We start from the raw sequence: 16,258 nt of genomic DNA on the forward strand, positions 1-16,258 counted from the left end.
AAGGAGACAGATGCTGGAAGAAAAGTACAACTTATTCCTGTTCCACAAACTTGGGGACGCAGCAACCAAACGGATCAATCAGGTGAGGGGGGCAATGAAGGAGAAAACAGGAGGGAAACAGTTTACTGGATGAAAAATCAAACGATTTTAAAAGAAGCAGATTAGACCCTGAAACGATTAGACTCTGGAACTAAAAAGGTCGAGGAAAGAATAAGGCAGGATGGGGGGGGGGGGGGGGCTTGCAACCAACATAAACTCCAGAGACGAATCATTCCTCCTGGTTTACAAAAGGAAGAGGCCAACACCGCTCCCGCCTTCTGGAAATCTGAGAAGTTTGAAAGATGAAATCAGCAGTGGGTTTTTCTTCCTGCGGCTCAGTGAGTGTCTGTGTGCGCGCACAGCGCTCCACTGGCTGAAACAGCACAAAATCCGAGCAGAATATTACAGCGCCGCATCTGTTCCCGTAGCAATTAGGGAACCGAGCGGGCGGGGAGGTGCGGGGGGGGGGGAGTGTCCTTTTTGTATTAACCTCCCCGGAGCCGAGTGGACAGGACCCAGCCAACCATTGCTGACATCGAACGGAGGCCCGAAGAAGCTGAAGAGGAGGGAGAGGGATATCTGTCGTTGGAAAAGAAAATATGCAAAAAGTTGCAGTTGGGTTGATTGAATGGAAAGTTCACACAGCCCCGGCTCACAGGAAATACTGACGGACTGGAGATTTGCGTTTGACATGAGCTGAGAAACAACCGCTTCGGATGCAAACATTGTGGGGAAATAAAACAAAGAAAGAAAGGAATTCGGTTGACGGAATAGCATTTTTTTTTTCTGGATTTTTGTCAGTGACTGGATTGGAAAGTTGCCTCCAAGGTTGTATTGTTCATTGCAATGCTGTATTAGTGAGTGGCCGGAGGGAGCTCATTGACTTGGGGTCTGTCAGTGCGGACCGAGCTCCCGGGAGTGGTATCCCTCTGAGCAGCAGCAGCAGCAGCCCGAAGCAATGCCAGCCCCTGCGGGGGAGAGTTTGGACAATCCCTCCCTGGGAGATCTGCACATTTCCACCTCGGCCCTTCACCTTCCACTTCCCGTCGCTCGCGTCTCCCGAGAGGCGATCCGGAATTTCCACCACACCAAGCGGGTTGGAAGTTACCTGATTGGGAGGAAGTTAGGCGAGGGATCTTTCGCCAAAGTTCGGGAAGGGTTACATGTCCTGACCGGGGAGAAGGTAAGTTCCCTCCGGCTCGCTTCTGTTTTTGAATTTTACCTTCACGCGTGTCAATTGGCTGGAATACTGTAACGTTTATATTCCCCCCAAAATTGTGAATAATTTTACACATAATAAGCAGGATCGCCGGTGTTTTCAGATGCATCACAATGATGGTGCATTTCGATAATCCCCCCGGTCCACATTGCGTTGGGGATGCACACCAGGCATCTGGGAAGAAGGCGGTAAATTCAACCTCTGGTGTGCACCACTGCTCAAATGCTTCCTAATCCTCGATGGAAACCCTTGGCCCAAAGTTATGTGATGGACACTGATCAGAGACGTGTTACCATGCCAGGAAGAGCTATTCTCAGTGGGGTCTTCCCCTTTGAGTTACACATTTGGTCAGCAGTGCATTAAGCAGTGATGAGGACCCTCGGTCAGCGACCTGTAAATAGATTAGATAAACGTAACTGAAGTGAAAGGGCAGTTGACACTTTCAATAAGTTTTCTGGTTTTTTTTAGCAGAATCTGCACTGAATGAAACTCAAAACAATGTTTGTAAGTGAGTTTGTATTCCAAGATGTGGTGATTGTCATTGCACATATCTTTTTATGAATTCTGTTTGTTTAACTTAAAACAAAGAATGCCAATGATTATATGGGGTTGCAGATAACCTCTTCACGAATCCACTTAATTCAATGCCATTCAATCTCGTCCTTTCATTTGGGATATATATAGTTCTGTATATTTTTAGTTGAAGTCTAAATGAGCTAGAGTTATAATAAGTGTTCAATTCAAAATATGCATTTTGTGCAAAATCCAAAGCATTATTCAACTTAACTAAAAACTTCAACTCAGCTAAGATCATCCTGATTATCCTGGTGAACTTCACCAGATTTTTTTAGTCAGCTTGGTGCTGGAAATGGAGAGTCAAACCAATGTGGGAAATGATCCCTGCAGTCTAAGTACATGTCTCTGACGTATCAGACAATGGGTATTCACTAGAATGCACAATCACACAACTGCAAAATGGCCTAATCTACTCTTCTAATGAACAAGGATAGCAAAGTATACAATTGATTATAGAGGAAAGAAAACAGGGACACTTTGCTATTAAAATAGAAAACATGCAGCAGCTTTTGTTACAGTTATTTTTTAAATTCGTTCGGGGATGTGGGCATTGCTGGATGGGCAAACATTTATTGCCCTTCTCTAATTGCCCCTGAGAAGGTGGTAGTGAACTGCCTTCTGGAACTGCTGCAGTCATTTGGTGTATGTGCTCACGCAATGCTGTTAGGAAGGGAGGTCAAGGACTTTAATGTAGTAACAGTGAACGAGCAGCAGTAGATTTCCAAGTCAGGTTGCTAAGTATCTTGGAAGAGAGCTTGCAGGTGGAAAGTGCTGTTACAGGTGTTTTGGTGAATTTCTGTAGTGCATCTGGTAGATGACACACAGTGCTGCCACTAAATATTGGTGATGGGGGAGTGAATATTTCAGAATGTGGTGCCAAATGACCAGGCTGCATTTTCCTGGATGATGTCAAGTTTCTTGAATGTTGTTAAAGCTGCACTCATCCACACAAGTGGGGAATATTCCATCACACTCCTGACCTGAGCTTTATAGGTGATGACCAGGCCTTGGAGAATTAGGAGGTGAGTTACTCATGGTGGGTTTCCTAGTCCCTGACTTGCTTTTGTATCCAGAATATTTATATAGTTAGTCAGTTCAGTTTCTGGTCAATGAATGGAATCTGTTGAAGACTGTCCATTGCTATTCCTCTTCTCCACCTCCCTAACCTTCTGTCCTAATTCATTTGTGAAGGATGAAGCAGCAGATGAATCCCAAACTATCTGTCTTACCTGTGGCACTGACATGTGAGTATCTGAGTTAGTGTATGGTCCTAATGAGCTCCGATACAGTGCACTCTTGAGGAGGAGTAGATGTTGCCCTCTAGCATCATCCCCTGTCACACTCTTGAAGGGCCTGTGAGAGAGTAAAGACAGGAATTAGATTTGTCAAAGTAAGAAGAAGTTTGTTTTAATAATATTTCCCTCTTTGCTGACATCAGGTCAACATGAGTGAGAGCTGTATGCCATGTGATTGTGTGATATTTAATTCTGTTTACATGTAGCTGAGAGACTTCATGTTCCCAGCTCCAATGACTAAGCACATCACCACCTGCCAATGCCCAGGACCTTCTCTGTAGTTATCAGTTGGACGATTGACATAGGATCATCTCTGCACCTTCCTGGTGTTCTCTACACCACGGTAAGGACAGAAGGAAGAGATCAGGAAACTATAGGTCAGTTTGTTTATCTCTGTCATTGGAAAATACTGGGATCAATTATTAAGGAAGTAGTAGTTGGAAATTTCAAAAAATAATAATATAATCAAACAGAGTCAACATTGTATTATGAAAGGGAGTTCATGTTTTACCATCTTCTTTTGAGAATGTAACAAGCAGCATGGGGTACCAGTGGATGTATTGTCCAGTAGATGTAGCTTGTTCACTTATGCAGGAATAATAGTAAAGTAGAATATTGTTTAAATGGAGAGAAACTGTAGAATGCTGGGTTTCAAAGGATTTGAGTGCTCCACACATGAATTGAAACAAAATCACCATCAAATAAATCAGAAGACAAATGCAACAATGACCTTTCTTGCAAGAGGATGGAGTATAACAGTAAGGATATCTTCCTACACTGCGCAGGGAGTTGATGAGGTTGTATTTCTTATTTAAGCAGGGAGATTCTTGCGTGGGAGGCAAATCAGAGAATGTTCACCACATTGATTCCGAGGATGTCTAGTTTAATTTGTTCAGAAGAATGAGAGGTGATCTTATTAATGCATTAGATATTGAAAGAGCTTGACAGGGTAGATACTGAGAAGACATTTCCTTTCATGGGGGAAACTAGAACTAGGGAGTCGAGTATCAGAATAAACAAATTTTCATTTAAGACTGAGATGAGGAAGAATTTCTCCTCTTAGTAAGTCATTAATCTTTGCAATTCTCTTTCACAAGGAACTGATATGGAATCATGGAATATATTCATGCCTGAGTTAGACAGATTTTTGATCTACAAGGGAGTCAAGGGGCAGGCAGGAAAGTGGAGTTAAAGGCACAATCAAATCAGCAATGATCTTCCTGAATGGTAGAGCAAAGAGGCCAAGTGGCCTACTGCTATTCCTACTCCTCTTGTTCTTATTTCCTTATTAAAGTAATGACGTGTGTTATTTGAAAGACGGGAAAGCATTTGTTGAAAATGGTTATGAGGGGGGAACATAACATTGGCTAAAGATGAGGCTGAAATTTAGTGATGGTTGGATAGGGAGGATGTGAGGAGATGATTAGAGAAGAGTGGTTGAATCTAGGGATCAAGGGTTCTGGAGTTGGCATGAAAAATCGGAGATGAAAGGGTTGGCCAGATACACATATCAAGAAATAGCTGAATGGGCCACAGTTGTCACATTTTCTGCTCTGATTAATCATTAGACGACTCTTGGCACTGAATCTAATAGTGTAGCAACACTGTTCTGCTGTTAACCAACCTTCAGCCAACACTTGGTTTCACTCACAACCATCAATCATTGATCAATCATAAGCATTTCTATAAGACGACCAGCTCGTTTGACCAAAGTAGCGTGTTCAAACATGCAAGTTACTTAGAAGATAGAACTGTATAGCACAGGAATGGGCCCTTCAACCCACGATGCTGTGCCGAACGTTACACTTTGAAATTATCACAATACTGCACTTCTAAGGGTACTGCATTTTCAAAGTCAGCATATTCTCCTTTGAACAGTATCATTGTCTGGGGTTTCTAATGCCTGTAGTCAAGATATAATTTGTTGCATGTTGGCAACTAGGTACAGGTTACTTTTATAGCATGGATATTGTTACCAAGACTTTGAGGACATGAAATTATTCTTTTGCGATCCTAAGCTGTTCTGCTCACAGATCTGTATGATACCATTGTAGTGGGTTGTGCTTATGGCAATCTGCAGTGTTAACTCTTTCAGACATACACATTGTTCATGTTGGTTCATCCATTATTGATATTGTAAGATAGTGTATATATTTACATTTACTACTGCCCCATCTCTCATAAGCTTTTGATTGTACAAATTCAAGTGATCTGGAGATTTGGCTGTTCTCCCAGAATGTGTACTCCACAGACTAGGAAACTGGCAGTTTTGCTACGTGAAGGATTGTTGTTTTTGATTTTCATCAGACATCTGTGATTTCCAGCTTTTTAAGCCAACCCAGTTTAGTTACAGGTTCCCATCTTGATACAAAATGAAATAAGTTTCTTATGTCAACATAACCAATCTGTTTTTTGATTCAGTACAATCATGAATTTAGGGACCCACCTGAAATCCTCTATCAGCTGTCTTCTGGCCAGTTGTTTCTTGACCAGTAGTTCATTAACACATGAAGAAGACTGAGGTCAAGACATGACTTCTCACACGAGTGAGAGTTCCTGATCATGAAGTACGCATACATTTTTGTATCATTTGGCATCCTCTATATTGGAGGGTTGCTTGTAGCATACCTTAAACCCAATAGTTGCACTGTTTGCAATTGTAGGTAGTGTTTAACCATCTTATAATATAGTGGCACATCCCCTCCCTCCCAACCTCATTTTTAATTTACAATATATCAGCTTGCCAAAATTTAAGATCTGGATCACCTGTTTCCTCCAGGAACACTTTTGTTCTTTCTTCTATCACAGACTACTCTACATCATTAACCTCTCTGTATAAGTCACTTTTTTTTTGCTTTTCTGAAACAATGTTCCACTTATGCATGTTTTCCAAAAGTAATCTATCATGTGACAGATAAAGCATTCACTTTTAATAATTAGGCACTATCTGCGCTTTTGAGTTTTCTTTGCTCCGTGTTTTAGTATCTGGTGTCTGTCTTACTTGCTGTGCTGATTTCTCATGTATGGTTATGTGTGCTTTTGTACCTTAAAAATTAAACGGACCCAACTCATCTCCTGTATTAAAATTGATAATCTTCTCATAAGATTGATCAGTGTTGTTTCTGGAGTTCTGCTTCACTTATCATCTGAATGGCTTTCTCTGGAGTCAGGTCTTCCTTTGGCTGCAATAAATCTGACAAAGATTCATCAGCAATTCCCACATCAATTGTCTCTTATGAATTCTGATTTGAAGTCACTTTTCTCTATCAATCCACATAAGTCATAATTAAACCATCCATGGTTTACCCAGATACTGAACTTATCTAGTAAATCTTCCTCTTTCAAGACTTTTATTCGTCTGAGGTTTAATTGTCAAAGACGTTCAGCAACTCTTCATAGTATCTTATGCTACTTTTACCCCTTGGAAAGCTGTAATATTAGCAGCTATGTTCCCAATTGTGTTTTGAAGTATATTTGGTCACAGAGTTTTACAGCTTGAAGAGAGAATTTCTGCCCATCATATCCACACTGGTCATAAAACACCTCTCTACTCCAATATTATTTTCCAGGTCTTGGCCCATGGTCTTGTTTGCTACAGCATGTCAAGATTTTATATAAATAGCTAAATGTTGTGATGGTTCCTGTTTCTTCCCCTTTCAGTCAGTGAGTTCCAGATAGCCCCACCCTATGGGTGAAAATAAAATTCCTCAGATTTCCTTAATGCCCCTTACCTTAAACCTATGTGCACTGGTTATTGACTCTTTACTAGGGGGAAATTGTCCTACACTGTATATCCTATCTATGGCCCTCATAATTTTGCACACCTCGAACAGTTTCCCCCTCAGCCTTGTCCACTCTAAAGCAAATAAGCCGAACTTATCTAGTCTGTCTTCGTAGCTGAAACAGTGCATCCCAGATGTCATTCCAGTGAATTTCCTCTGCGCCATTTCTAGTGCAATCACATCTTTCTCATAGCAAGGTGACCAGAACTGTATGAAGTGCTTTAGCATGGCCTAACTAAAGTTTTATACAACTCCATCCTAACCTTCCTCTTCTTGAATTCAGTGCCTTGACTAATAAAGGCAAATATCCCATATGCCTTTTTAGCCCCCTTATCAATCTGTCCTGCTCCCTTTAAGGATTGAAGGACATGTACACCAAGGTTCGTCTGATCACTGCACTCCCTAGCATCCTGCAACATATTAGATATTTACTTACACTGTTAATCTTCCCAAAATGCAACACCTTACACTTCTCCAGATTAAATTCCATTTGTCATGGTTATGCCCACCTGACCAGCCATCTATATCATTCTCTAGCCTAAGGCATTCCTTTTTGCTATTTAATACACCACCATTTTCCAAATTATTTGCAATGGTACTGATCATACCTCCTCTGTTCATGTCTCAATCATTACTGTATACTCCAATCAGCAAGAGATCCAGCACTGAATCCTGTGGAACGTCACTTGACACAGGCACCCATTCATAAAAGCAACATTCAACATCACTATCTGGCACTAAGCCAATTTTGGATCAATTTGCAAGTTAACCTGGATCCCTTGGGCTCTTTCTTCTTGACCAGTCTCCCATGTGAGACCTTGTCAAATGCCTTACTGACGTCAACTCCATCAACCACACTCCACAAAAAATTTAACCAGATTTGTTTGATACGATCTGCCCCGGCCAGAGGCATGCTAACTTATCATTCTGTAAGTGGAGGTTAATTCTTTCTGATCGTTTCCCTACCACTGATGTTAGACTCATTGTCCCATTGTTTCCTAGTTTATCCCTACCTTTTCTGAACAATAGTACCTTTCCTGTGACCAGTGGGGACTTGAAAATTAATGTAAGAGTCCGTGTTATCTCTTCCCTAGTATCCTTACAACAGCCTGGGGATACACCTCATCTGGGCTTGGGGACTTATCCATTTTTAAGCCTGCTAAAATCTTTAATACCTCATCCCTCTTGATGCTAACTTGTTCAAGTATAGCACTGCACCTTGCCCAGATTTCCGTACCAATGTCATCCTTCTCTATTCTGAATGTAGATGCAAAGTAATGCAAAACGATTATTAGTGACTGATTCCATGATCATGAGCTTTACTAAATTGCTGTCAGCCCTTCCACAAGTGTACAGACTTGGAATGTTGGAACACCATTTTGACAGTTTCTTCTTTTATCCTCCCATCTTCAGAATCCATCAAACGTGAATATTGTAGTAACTCTTTAAATTAGAGTTAGAATGGACTCATGCAGGTATAATCATGGCCGCATAAATAATTCATTGAAAAATAATAAAGCCATGAAAATTCAATTCAGAACTGTTCTGAAGAAAGGTCACTGGATCCGAAACATTAACTCTGATTTCTCTTCAGACCTGTTGAGTTTTTCCAGCAATTTATGTTAAATGTGGGATCCTCTTGGAATTGATTCTAATTTATTTTCAAATTAAGACACAATGAGATAAATCAAAGTCATCGATAGCAACACACACCCATGTATCTTCTCAGTGAGCTTAGAATTATGCAAATACATGGATTTCCAGAAGGCAATTGACAAAGTCCTTCATATGAGACTGTTGGCTAAAGTTGAAATTCATGGAAATGAAGGCAAATAAATGGCTTGGTTGGGAAATTGGCTGAGTGACAGGAGGCAGAGAGTAGGGACAATAGGCATTGGTTGGATGTGATGAGTGATATCACGCAAGGATTTGAGTTGAAGCCATTATAATTTATTGTAATCATTTATGACTTAGATAACAGGAAGAATGCTTTCTATGCAAATTTGTCAATGACTCAAAGACAGATGACATTGTAAGCAGTGTAGATGGAAGCATAAACCTACAAAGCATTTTCAATAAATGGAAAAGGAATGGGCAAAGCTATGACATTAATGCAGGCATTTACAAGGTCATCCATTTTTGACTAAAAAGACTGAACTTTTTAAATGGTGAAAAGTTAGAAGCGGCCGTTCAATGTTAGTTGAAGACCCATAGATTAAAATATTATGAACTGACACAGAAAAGCATTAAAAAGCTTACAGAATGTAAGTCTTCATATGGAATAGTAGAATACATGACGATAGAAATCATACTTGAGCTATATTGAGCCTCAGTCAGTGCACAATTTGGAATACTGTGATCAAAACAGCTCTGCAGTGATATCATAGAGCTGTGAAGACTGACCCCGAACAAACACAACTACTTTTCTTTGTGCAACTAGGAGAGAATTTTTCCCTGATTCCCATTGACTCCCATTGTGTCAGTGCTCCTTAACACCACAATCAGTCTGATGTGGTCTTGATGTTAAGGGCAGTCACTCTCTTCTCACATGTGCAAGTCAGCTCTTTAGTCTATGCTTGAACCAAGGCATCATATATACAAATTTCTCATGACACCAAGTTAATCAGCATTGTCGATGGTATAGATGATAGCATAAAATTACAAAGGGATAGTGAATAGGCAAAACTGTGGCATATGGATTTCAATAAGAGCAAGTGTGAGGTTATCCATCTTGGACTGAGAAAGGATGGATCACGGTACTGTTTAGATGGTATGGTGTTAAATACAGTGGATGTTCAAAGAGACTTGGAGTTCAGGTGCATGGTTTTTGGAAATGTAACAAATTGGTGCAGAAAATAATCAAGAAAATTAGTGGAATGCTAGCCTTTATAACTAGAGAACTGGAGTTTAAGGATGTAGAAGTTATGCTGCAGTTATACAAAATCCCAGTTAGACCTACTTGGAGTAATGTAAGCAGGTCTGGACACACGCTTTAAAAAAAAAATTGGCCTGGGAAGGAGTAAAACATAGATTTAAGAGTGATACCTGGACTTCAGGGATTAAGTTATAGAGGGAGATTATACAAATTAGGCCTGTATTGTCTAGAATGTAGATGGCCAAGGAGTGACCTGATTGAAGTCTTCAAGATATTAATAGGGTAGATAAAGGTAAATCATTTCCACTGGTGATTCTGGAACTAGAAGGCATAATCTGAGAATTAGGGCTAGACTGTTCAGAAGAGATGTTAGGAAGCTCTTTGACATACAAAGGGTGGGAGAAGTTAACTCAGCAGACGTGTCTCCACATAAGTACCCCTTGCACACATTATTTTAGTTCCTGGCAGTCAGTCTCTCTGAGTGGGGAATTTGGTACTCTTCCACAAATAGTAGTTGATGCTAGATCAGTTGTTAATTTTAAATCTGCTAAATTTTTGTTAAGCAAAGGTATTAAAGGATATTGGTAGAGCCATCTTGTGGCGCAATGGTAGTGTCCCTATCCCTGGACTGGTAGGCCCAAGTGAACCAGTCCCACCTGCTTCAGAGGTGTGCAATAACATATTTAAACAGGTTGATTAAGAAAAATAGTTAAGAGGTATGGGTAAAAGGCAGGTATATCAAGTTAGTCATGAGTCATGATCTCATTGAATGATGAAACAGACTCAAGGAGCTGAATAGCCTACTTCTGTTTCTGTGTTCCCAATTGAGAGTCAGCGGGAAGGTTATTGCTGAGTAAGTGCTGCTTCATAGCATTGTTAATGATCCCCTTCCAGCATTTTACTGATGATCGAGTGTAGATTAGGGGCAGTAATTAGCTGGGTTGGGTTTATCCTGCTTTTTGTGTATAGCATACACCTGGGCATTTTTCCACGTTGCCAGGTAGATGTCACTATTTCGGAGAGCTGTTAATAGTCAACAACATTGCTGTGGGTCTGAGGTCATGTGTAGGCCAGCCAATTTCCTTCTTAGTGGGCATTAGTGAACCTGATACATTTTTAAGACAATTACTTTACATCATCATTAGACTTTTAATTTCATATTTTGTTAAATTCAAATTGCACAATCTGTTGTATTAGGATTCAAACCTAGATCCTCAAGTGTTTAATGTGGGTCGCTGGAGTGGTAGCCCAGTGACAATACCACTGTGCCATGGCCTCCCCCTACATGGTTAATCGGGGAAAGTTACAGGAATTATAACCATCTCTAACTCCTGGCTAACATTCTCCATAGGTAAATGTGTATTTTTTTTGTCTGCCCAGGGTCAGAAATTGGATTTCCAATTTTGATCAGAAATTCTGAGCCATTATCTTTCTAAAATAACTTAACTAGTCAGTTATCTACATAGATAGACTGCAGTGCTATCCATGTTGAACATTAATCATAGCTTCTGTAAATTGTTAGGTGGCTGTAAAAGTCATTGATAAGAAGAAAGCCAAGAAAGACTCCTACGTAACAAAGAATCTACGGCGAGAAGGTCAGATTCACCAAATGATTAGGCATCCAAATATTACACAGCTTTTGGACATATTAGAAACAGAGAACAGTTACTATTTGGTGATGGAGCTATGCACGGGAGGCAACTTGATGCACAAAATATATGACAGAAAAATACTGGAAGAAGCGGAGGTATGTCGATACATCAAGCAGCTTACTCTAGCAGTGGAACATCTACACCGGGCAGGAGTGGTCCACAGGTATGTGAGTGTGTGTGCGTGTGTTGAACTCTTAACAGTTCCATAATCTTCTGTTGCTGTCAACAATTATATACAATGTTGTGAAACAGTCCATTGAGAAGTTATTATAGGGCCTAGCAACCACTACAATGCCTACCTTGAATGTAATTGGCTGAGTGGTTCTGTATTTAACATCAAAAAGACATGCCAGTACATGCAAATATGTCAGTAGACATACCTCAAAAATGCAGGTGGGATAATGGAAAAGTTTTATGTGTATTTATCTGTCAACCCAATTAAAACTGTTTCAAGAAAGTGGTGTACAAGTGCAAATGAGACAAAGGAAATGTTGAATGAGGAGCATAATGAACACCTTTACTCAAGTGGTAATTGGATTTGGAATTATACACCAATAAGGTAATGGAAGCAAAAACATTCATGCTGTTCACAATTAATGTTGATGGTATGATGTTGATGTGTTAGGAAAATCAATCTGAGAAACTTGAGTTTCAATAGGCCTTGTCTTCTGACATATATTTGTTATTGATTTAGTAAATAATTATCATTTGCTTTACCTACAACAGCAATATGGTACAAAAATAACTGTCAGATGTTGAAAGATGTATATTTACTTTAAGTATCTTAAATAGTTTGGTATTTTGAATGAATAACTTGCATTTCAGAATTCTTGATTTTGTAACATTGAAATTCCAACTGTACATTATTTTCTGATAATAGTAACTCACATTGTTCTATGTGATCATTCAATGCAATTACCAATTCCAAGAGATGTGGAGAAGTTGTTTAATGTGTTTTGAAATATGGATATTGACTTTTGCTTTCAAGAAATGCAAGTTAATTCGGGGGTCTCCACATAAATACCTCCTGCACTCATTCTTTTAGTTCCTGGCAGACAGCTTCCCTGAATGGCGAGAAATCAACAGAAACATATGGCTAGCTATCTGTTTCTCCAGGTGGCCTATTAATGAATACTTGACTGTCTTCCAAGGCTTCCTACTGGGAACAACTCAGCAGGGGTCTGTCTACACAGCCTGAAATGATATGTTAGTTTTGTTTGATGGACACCTTTATGAGGTTATAGAACATTTTCCTTTTGTCTGTTTCTCCAATATATGTTTATCTTGAACATTATGAGTAATCAAGTTGGGTAAAGCTTCTGTTATTGACATTATGAAGTACGATGTCTGATTGACGTATTTATAAAGTTGCAAACTGGTAGGGTATTTTTTTCCTGAGTATTTCAGGACTTACCGTTGTTATTATTAGCTCATTGTTTCTGCAATTAGTACATATATGTGAATAAGCTTGAAGGACACAGGTGACAAGGAAAATACATAGAGATATGAAGGTACATAGAGGGCTCATGGGGCATAGGGCATGTAAGGATACCTGAGTAAGAATTTTTAAACATACAGTATGTTTTCAAATCCATAATATGAATAAGTTTGCAGATGACACAACAATAGATTGCGGGCCATCTAGTATTGAAGTGTGGAGGCTGCAGAAGGATTTGGAAATTTAGGAGAGTGGGTAAAGAAGTGATAGATGCAGTATAATGTGGGTAAGTGTGAGATTGTGTACTTTGGTAGCAAGAATAGAGACATATTCTATTTTCTCAAGGGAGAAGGACTTCAGACGCCTGAAGCACAAAGGGACTTGGGAATGCTAGTTCAAGATTCTCTTAAGGTTAACATTTGGCAGTTGGGAAGACAAATGTAACATGAACATTAATTTCAAGAGGGTTGGAATACAAGCAGAGATGTACTGCTGAGGCCGTATAAGTTCTGGTCAGACCACATTTGGAACATTATGAGCGGTTTTGGGCCCTGTATCTAAGAAAGGATGTGCTGGTATTGGAGGGGTCCAGAGGAGGTATACTAGAATGATGCTGGGGCTGAAGGGCTTGTCATATGAAGAATGGTTGAGGACTCTGTGTCTGTACTCAGTGGAGTTTAGAAAGATGAGTGAGGATCTGATTGAAACTTACAAAATACTGAGAAGCTTGGACAGAGTGACATGGAGAAAATATTTCTATTAGTAGAAGAGACAAGGTCCCAAAGGCACATTCTCAGAATGAAGGGATGGTCCTTTAGAACTGAGATGAGGAGGAATTTCTTAAACTAGAGAGTGGTGAATCTGTGGGATTCATTGCCTCAGAAGGCTGTGGAAGCCAAGTCATTGAGTGTACTTAAGTCAGCGATAGATAATTTCTTGATTGGTCAGTAGATCAAGGGTTATAGGGACACGGTAGGAAAATGGGATTGAGAAACATATTAGCCACGATCAACTGGTGGAGCAGACTCAATGGGCCCAATGGCCTAATTCTGCTCCTGTGTCTTATGGTCCTATTAGCGACTCCAGTGGAGCTGTGAACCATGAGTCCTTAAGAAGTTGGCTGGATCCCATGAAAATTGAGGTGGGGGGGAGATGGCATGTGGTGTTATGAGATGTCTACCCTCACAATTGAGATGTCCAGGGCAGAAATGTGGACTGTTGGCTCACTACCTGCGCCCTCATTCTGTGCAGTGAAAATTGCTGATGCCAGGAATCAAGGCCTGGAATTGGGCCCCTCTGTCATTTTTACAATCCTCTAAAGTCAGCATGACTCTATGAAAATTAAGTGCCACAGTATTTATTTGTGTTAACTACTTCAGGAATTTATGCCATTTAATCAGGCATCAATGCTGCAAAGATATACATTTTCTTCAATCAATTTCTGTGAAACTTAGTATTGCATCTATTTCAGAAATCTGTTCATAGCCTGAAGAAATATATGATTTTTGCTTTCAAATCATGAAGCACATACAAGGTATAGAACCAAGAAATAGCATATTCATCTTCTTAATGAGGGAAGGATATAATAGTATGAGAGGAGATGTAATGAATGTCCGCTAGATTGATTCCTGGGTAAAGGGATTCTCTTCTGAGGAGGGATTGAATAGACTGGGCCTATATTTTCTCGAATTTAGAAGAATAAACTGACACCATATTGAAACATAAAGTTTTTAAGTGAATTTTACACGGCAGATGCTAGGATGATGTTTCCCTGGTTGGGTAGTCTAGAACTAAGGGGTAATGGCTTCAGAATCAGGAGAAATAATGAAGGTAATGCTGAATAAATTCTGAATACTATCAGAATCATGGATATAAAGATAGTATGGAGAAATGGAGAGCAAATGGAGAGTGGATGATCAGCCATCACCTGATTGAGTGGAAAAGACAGATCAAATTATTTAACAGCTATTCCTGTTCTAATTTGTTATGATCCAATGATCTGATATTTTAGTCCATCTACCTGGTTCCAAAAGCCAAAAGATAAACTTTCTGGAGATGGCAGAAGTCCCACCCTGTGTGTTGTGAATGCAGGCAACCCCAGTTTGGCCGGCTTTTGGACATGAAGAATCATAGGATTGTAGAATTTTAAGTTCAGAAGGAAGCCATTCGACCCATCACATCTATAATAGCTCCCAAAAGAGTGACCCAGCTACTCCCACTCTCCAGCACTATCTTCGTAGGGCTCTAAATTAATTACTTTCCCAATAACTCTCAATGTTTCTCTGCAAAGCACGCCTAGCTCTCTCACTGACAATCTTCAAATTGTGACAAAAATAGAAATTGCTGGAAAAACTCAGCAGGTCTGGCAACATCTGTGAAGAGAAATCAGAGTTAACGTTTCAGGTCCAGTGACTCTTCCTCAGAACCTCAGTTCTGCGGAAAGGTTACTGGACCCGAAAGTTTAACTTTGATTTCCCTCCACAGATGCTGCAAGACCTGCTGAGCTTTTCCAGCATTTTCTGTTTTTGTTTTTGATTTACACTATCCACAGCACTTTCAGTTTTTATTTGAAATTGTGACCCCTAGTTACTGACATACCAAGTGAAAACAGAATATCCTTCCTTACCCTGTCAAAATTGTTCATGAATTTGAACTTCTCAATAAGGTCATCCTTTAGTCTTCTCTGCTCCATGCAGAATAAACCCAATTTCTCCAAGCTTTCCTTGAATCTAAAATATCTCATTCCTGCTATCATTTGAGAAAATGTCATTTTCATTCTCTTCAGGACTTTAACATCATTCTTAAATAAGATGCCCAGGACTGAACACAACACTCCAAATGTGGCCTGATCAATGTTTAGTACAGATGTAGCATGTCTTCCTTGCTTTTTCATTCCATGCCTTTATTTATAAACTCAAGGATTCTTGCCTGTCCACGTTCAGAGAATTGTGCATGTGAACGCCAAGGTCCCTCTGCTCCTGTACTTCCCTCAGGATTGTGCATTTGACCCTGTATTGTCTCCCCTATGTTTCTTCTACCAAAATGCATTACCTCACATTTCTCTCCATTGAAATTCATCTACCAGGTGTTTGTCTATTTTTGTTAATGTCCCTCAGGATCAAGTAAGGGTCTGCTGCTAGGGTAACCATTGACTTATCCAGAATTGAAAGGCAAATCAAAGGGACATCACCTCAGTAATGTTTATCGCTGAGGTTGTAACACCAGTTAGCCACAAGACTGTGCTTCTGGATTAGTGGTGCTGGAAGAGCACAGCAGTTCAGGCAGCATCCGAGGAGCAGTAAAATCGATGTTTCGGGCAAAAGCCCTTCATCAGGAATACAGGCAGAGAGCCTGAAGGGTGGCGAGATAAGTGAGAGGAGGG

At 40.1% G+C, this 16,258-nt stretch overlaps 1 protein-coding gene across 1 annotated transcript in view; it reads left to right on the forward strand.

The window, feature by feature from the left end:
* Positions 1-313: 313 nt before the first annotated feature.
* LOC122548281 (hormonally up-regulated neu tumor-associated kinase homolog A-like) overlaps positions 314-16,258 on the forward strand; it is a gene marked incomplete at its 3' end in the record, with an annotated part of 30,170 nt that continues 14,225 nt past the window's right edge. The window contains exons 1-2 of the mRNA XM_043686809.1: positions 314-1,222; positions 11,309-11,601. Of these exons, the coding sequence (XP_043542744.1) occupies positions 998-1,222; positions 11,309-11,601 (518 nt within the window). The remainder of the gene's footprint in view (positions 1,223-11,308; positions 11,602-16,258) is intronic.

The sequence above is a fragment of the Chiloscyllium plagiosum genome, unplaced genomic scaffold, assembly GCF_004010195.1.
Source record: "Chiloscyllium plagiosum isolate BGI_BamShark_2017 unplaced genomic scaffold, ASM401019v2 scaf_13012, whole genome shotgun sequence".
In the NCBI taxonomy this organism is placed as follows: Eukaryota; Metazoa; Chordata; class Chondrichthyes; order Orectolobiformes; family Hemiscylliidae; genus Chiloscyllium; species Chiloscyllium plagiosum.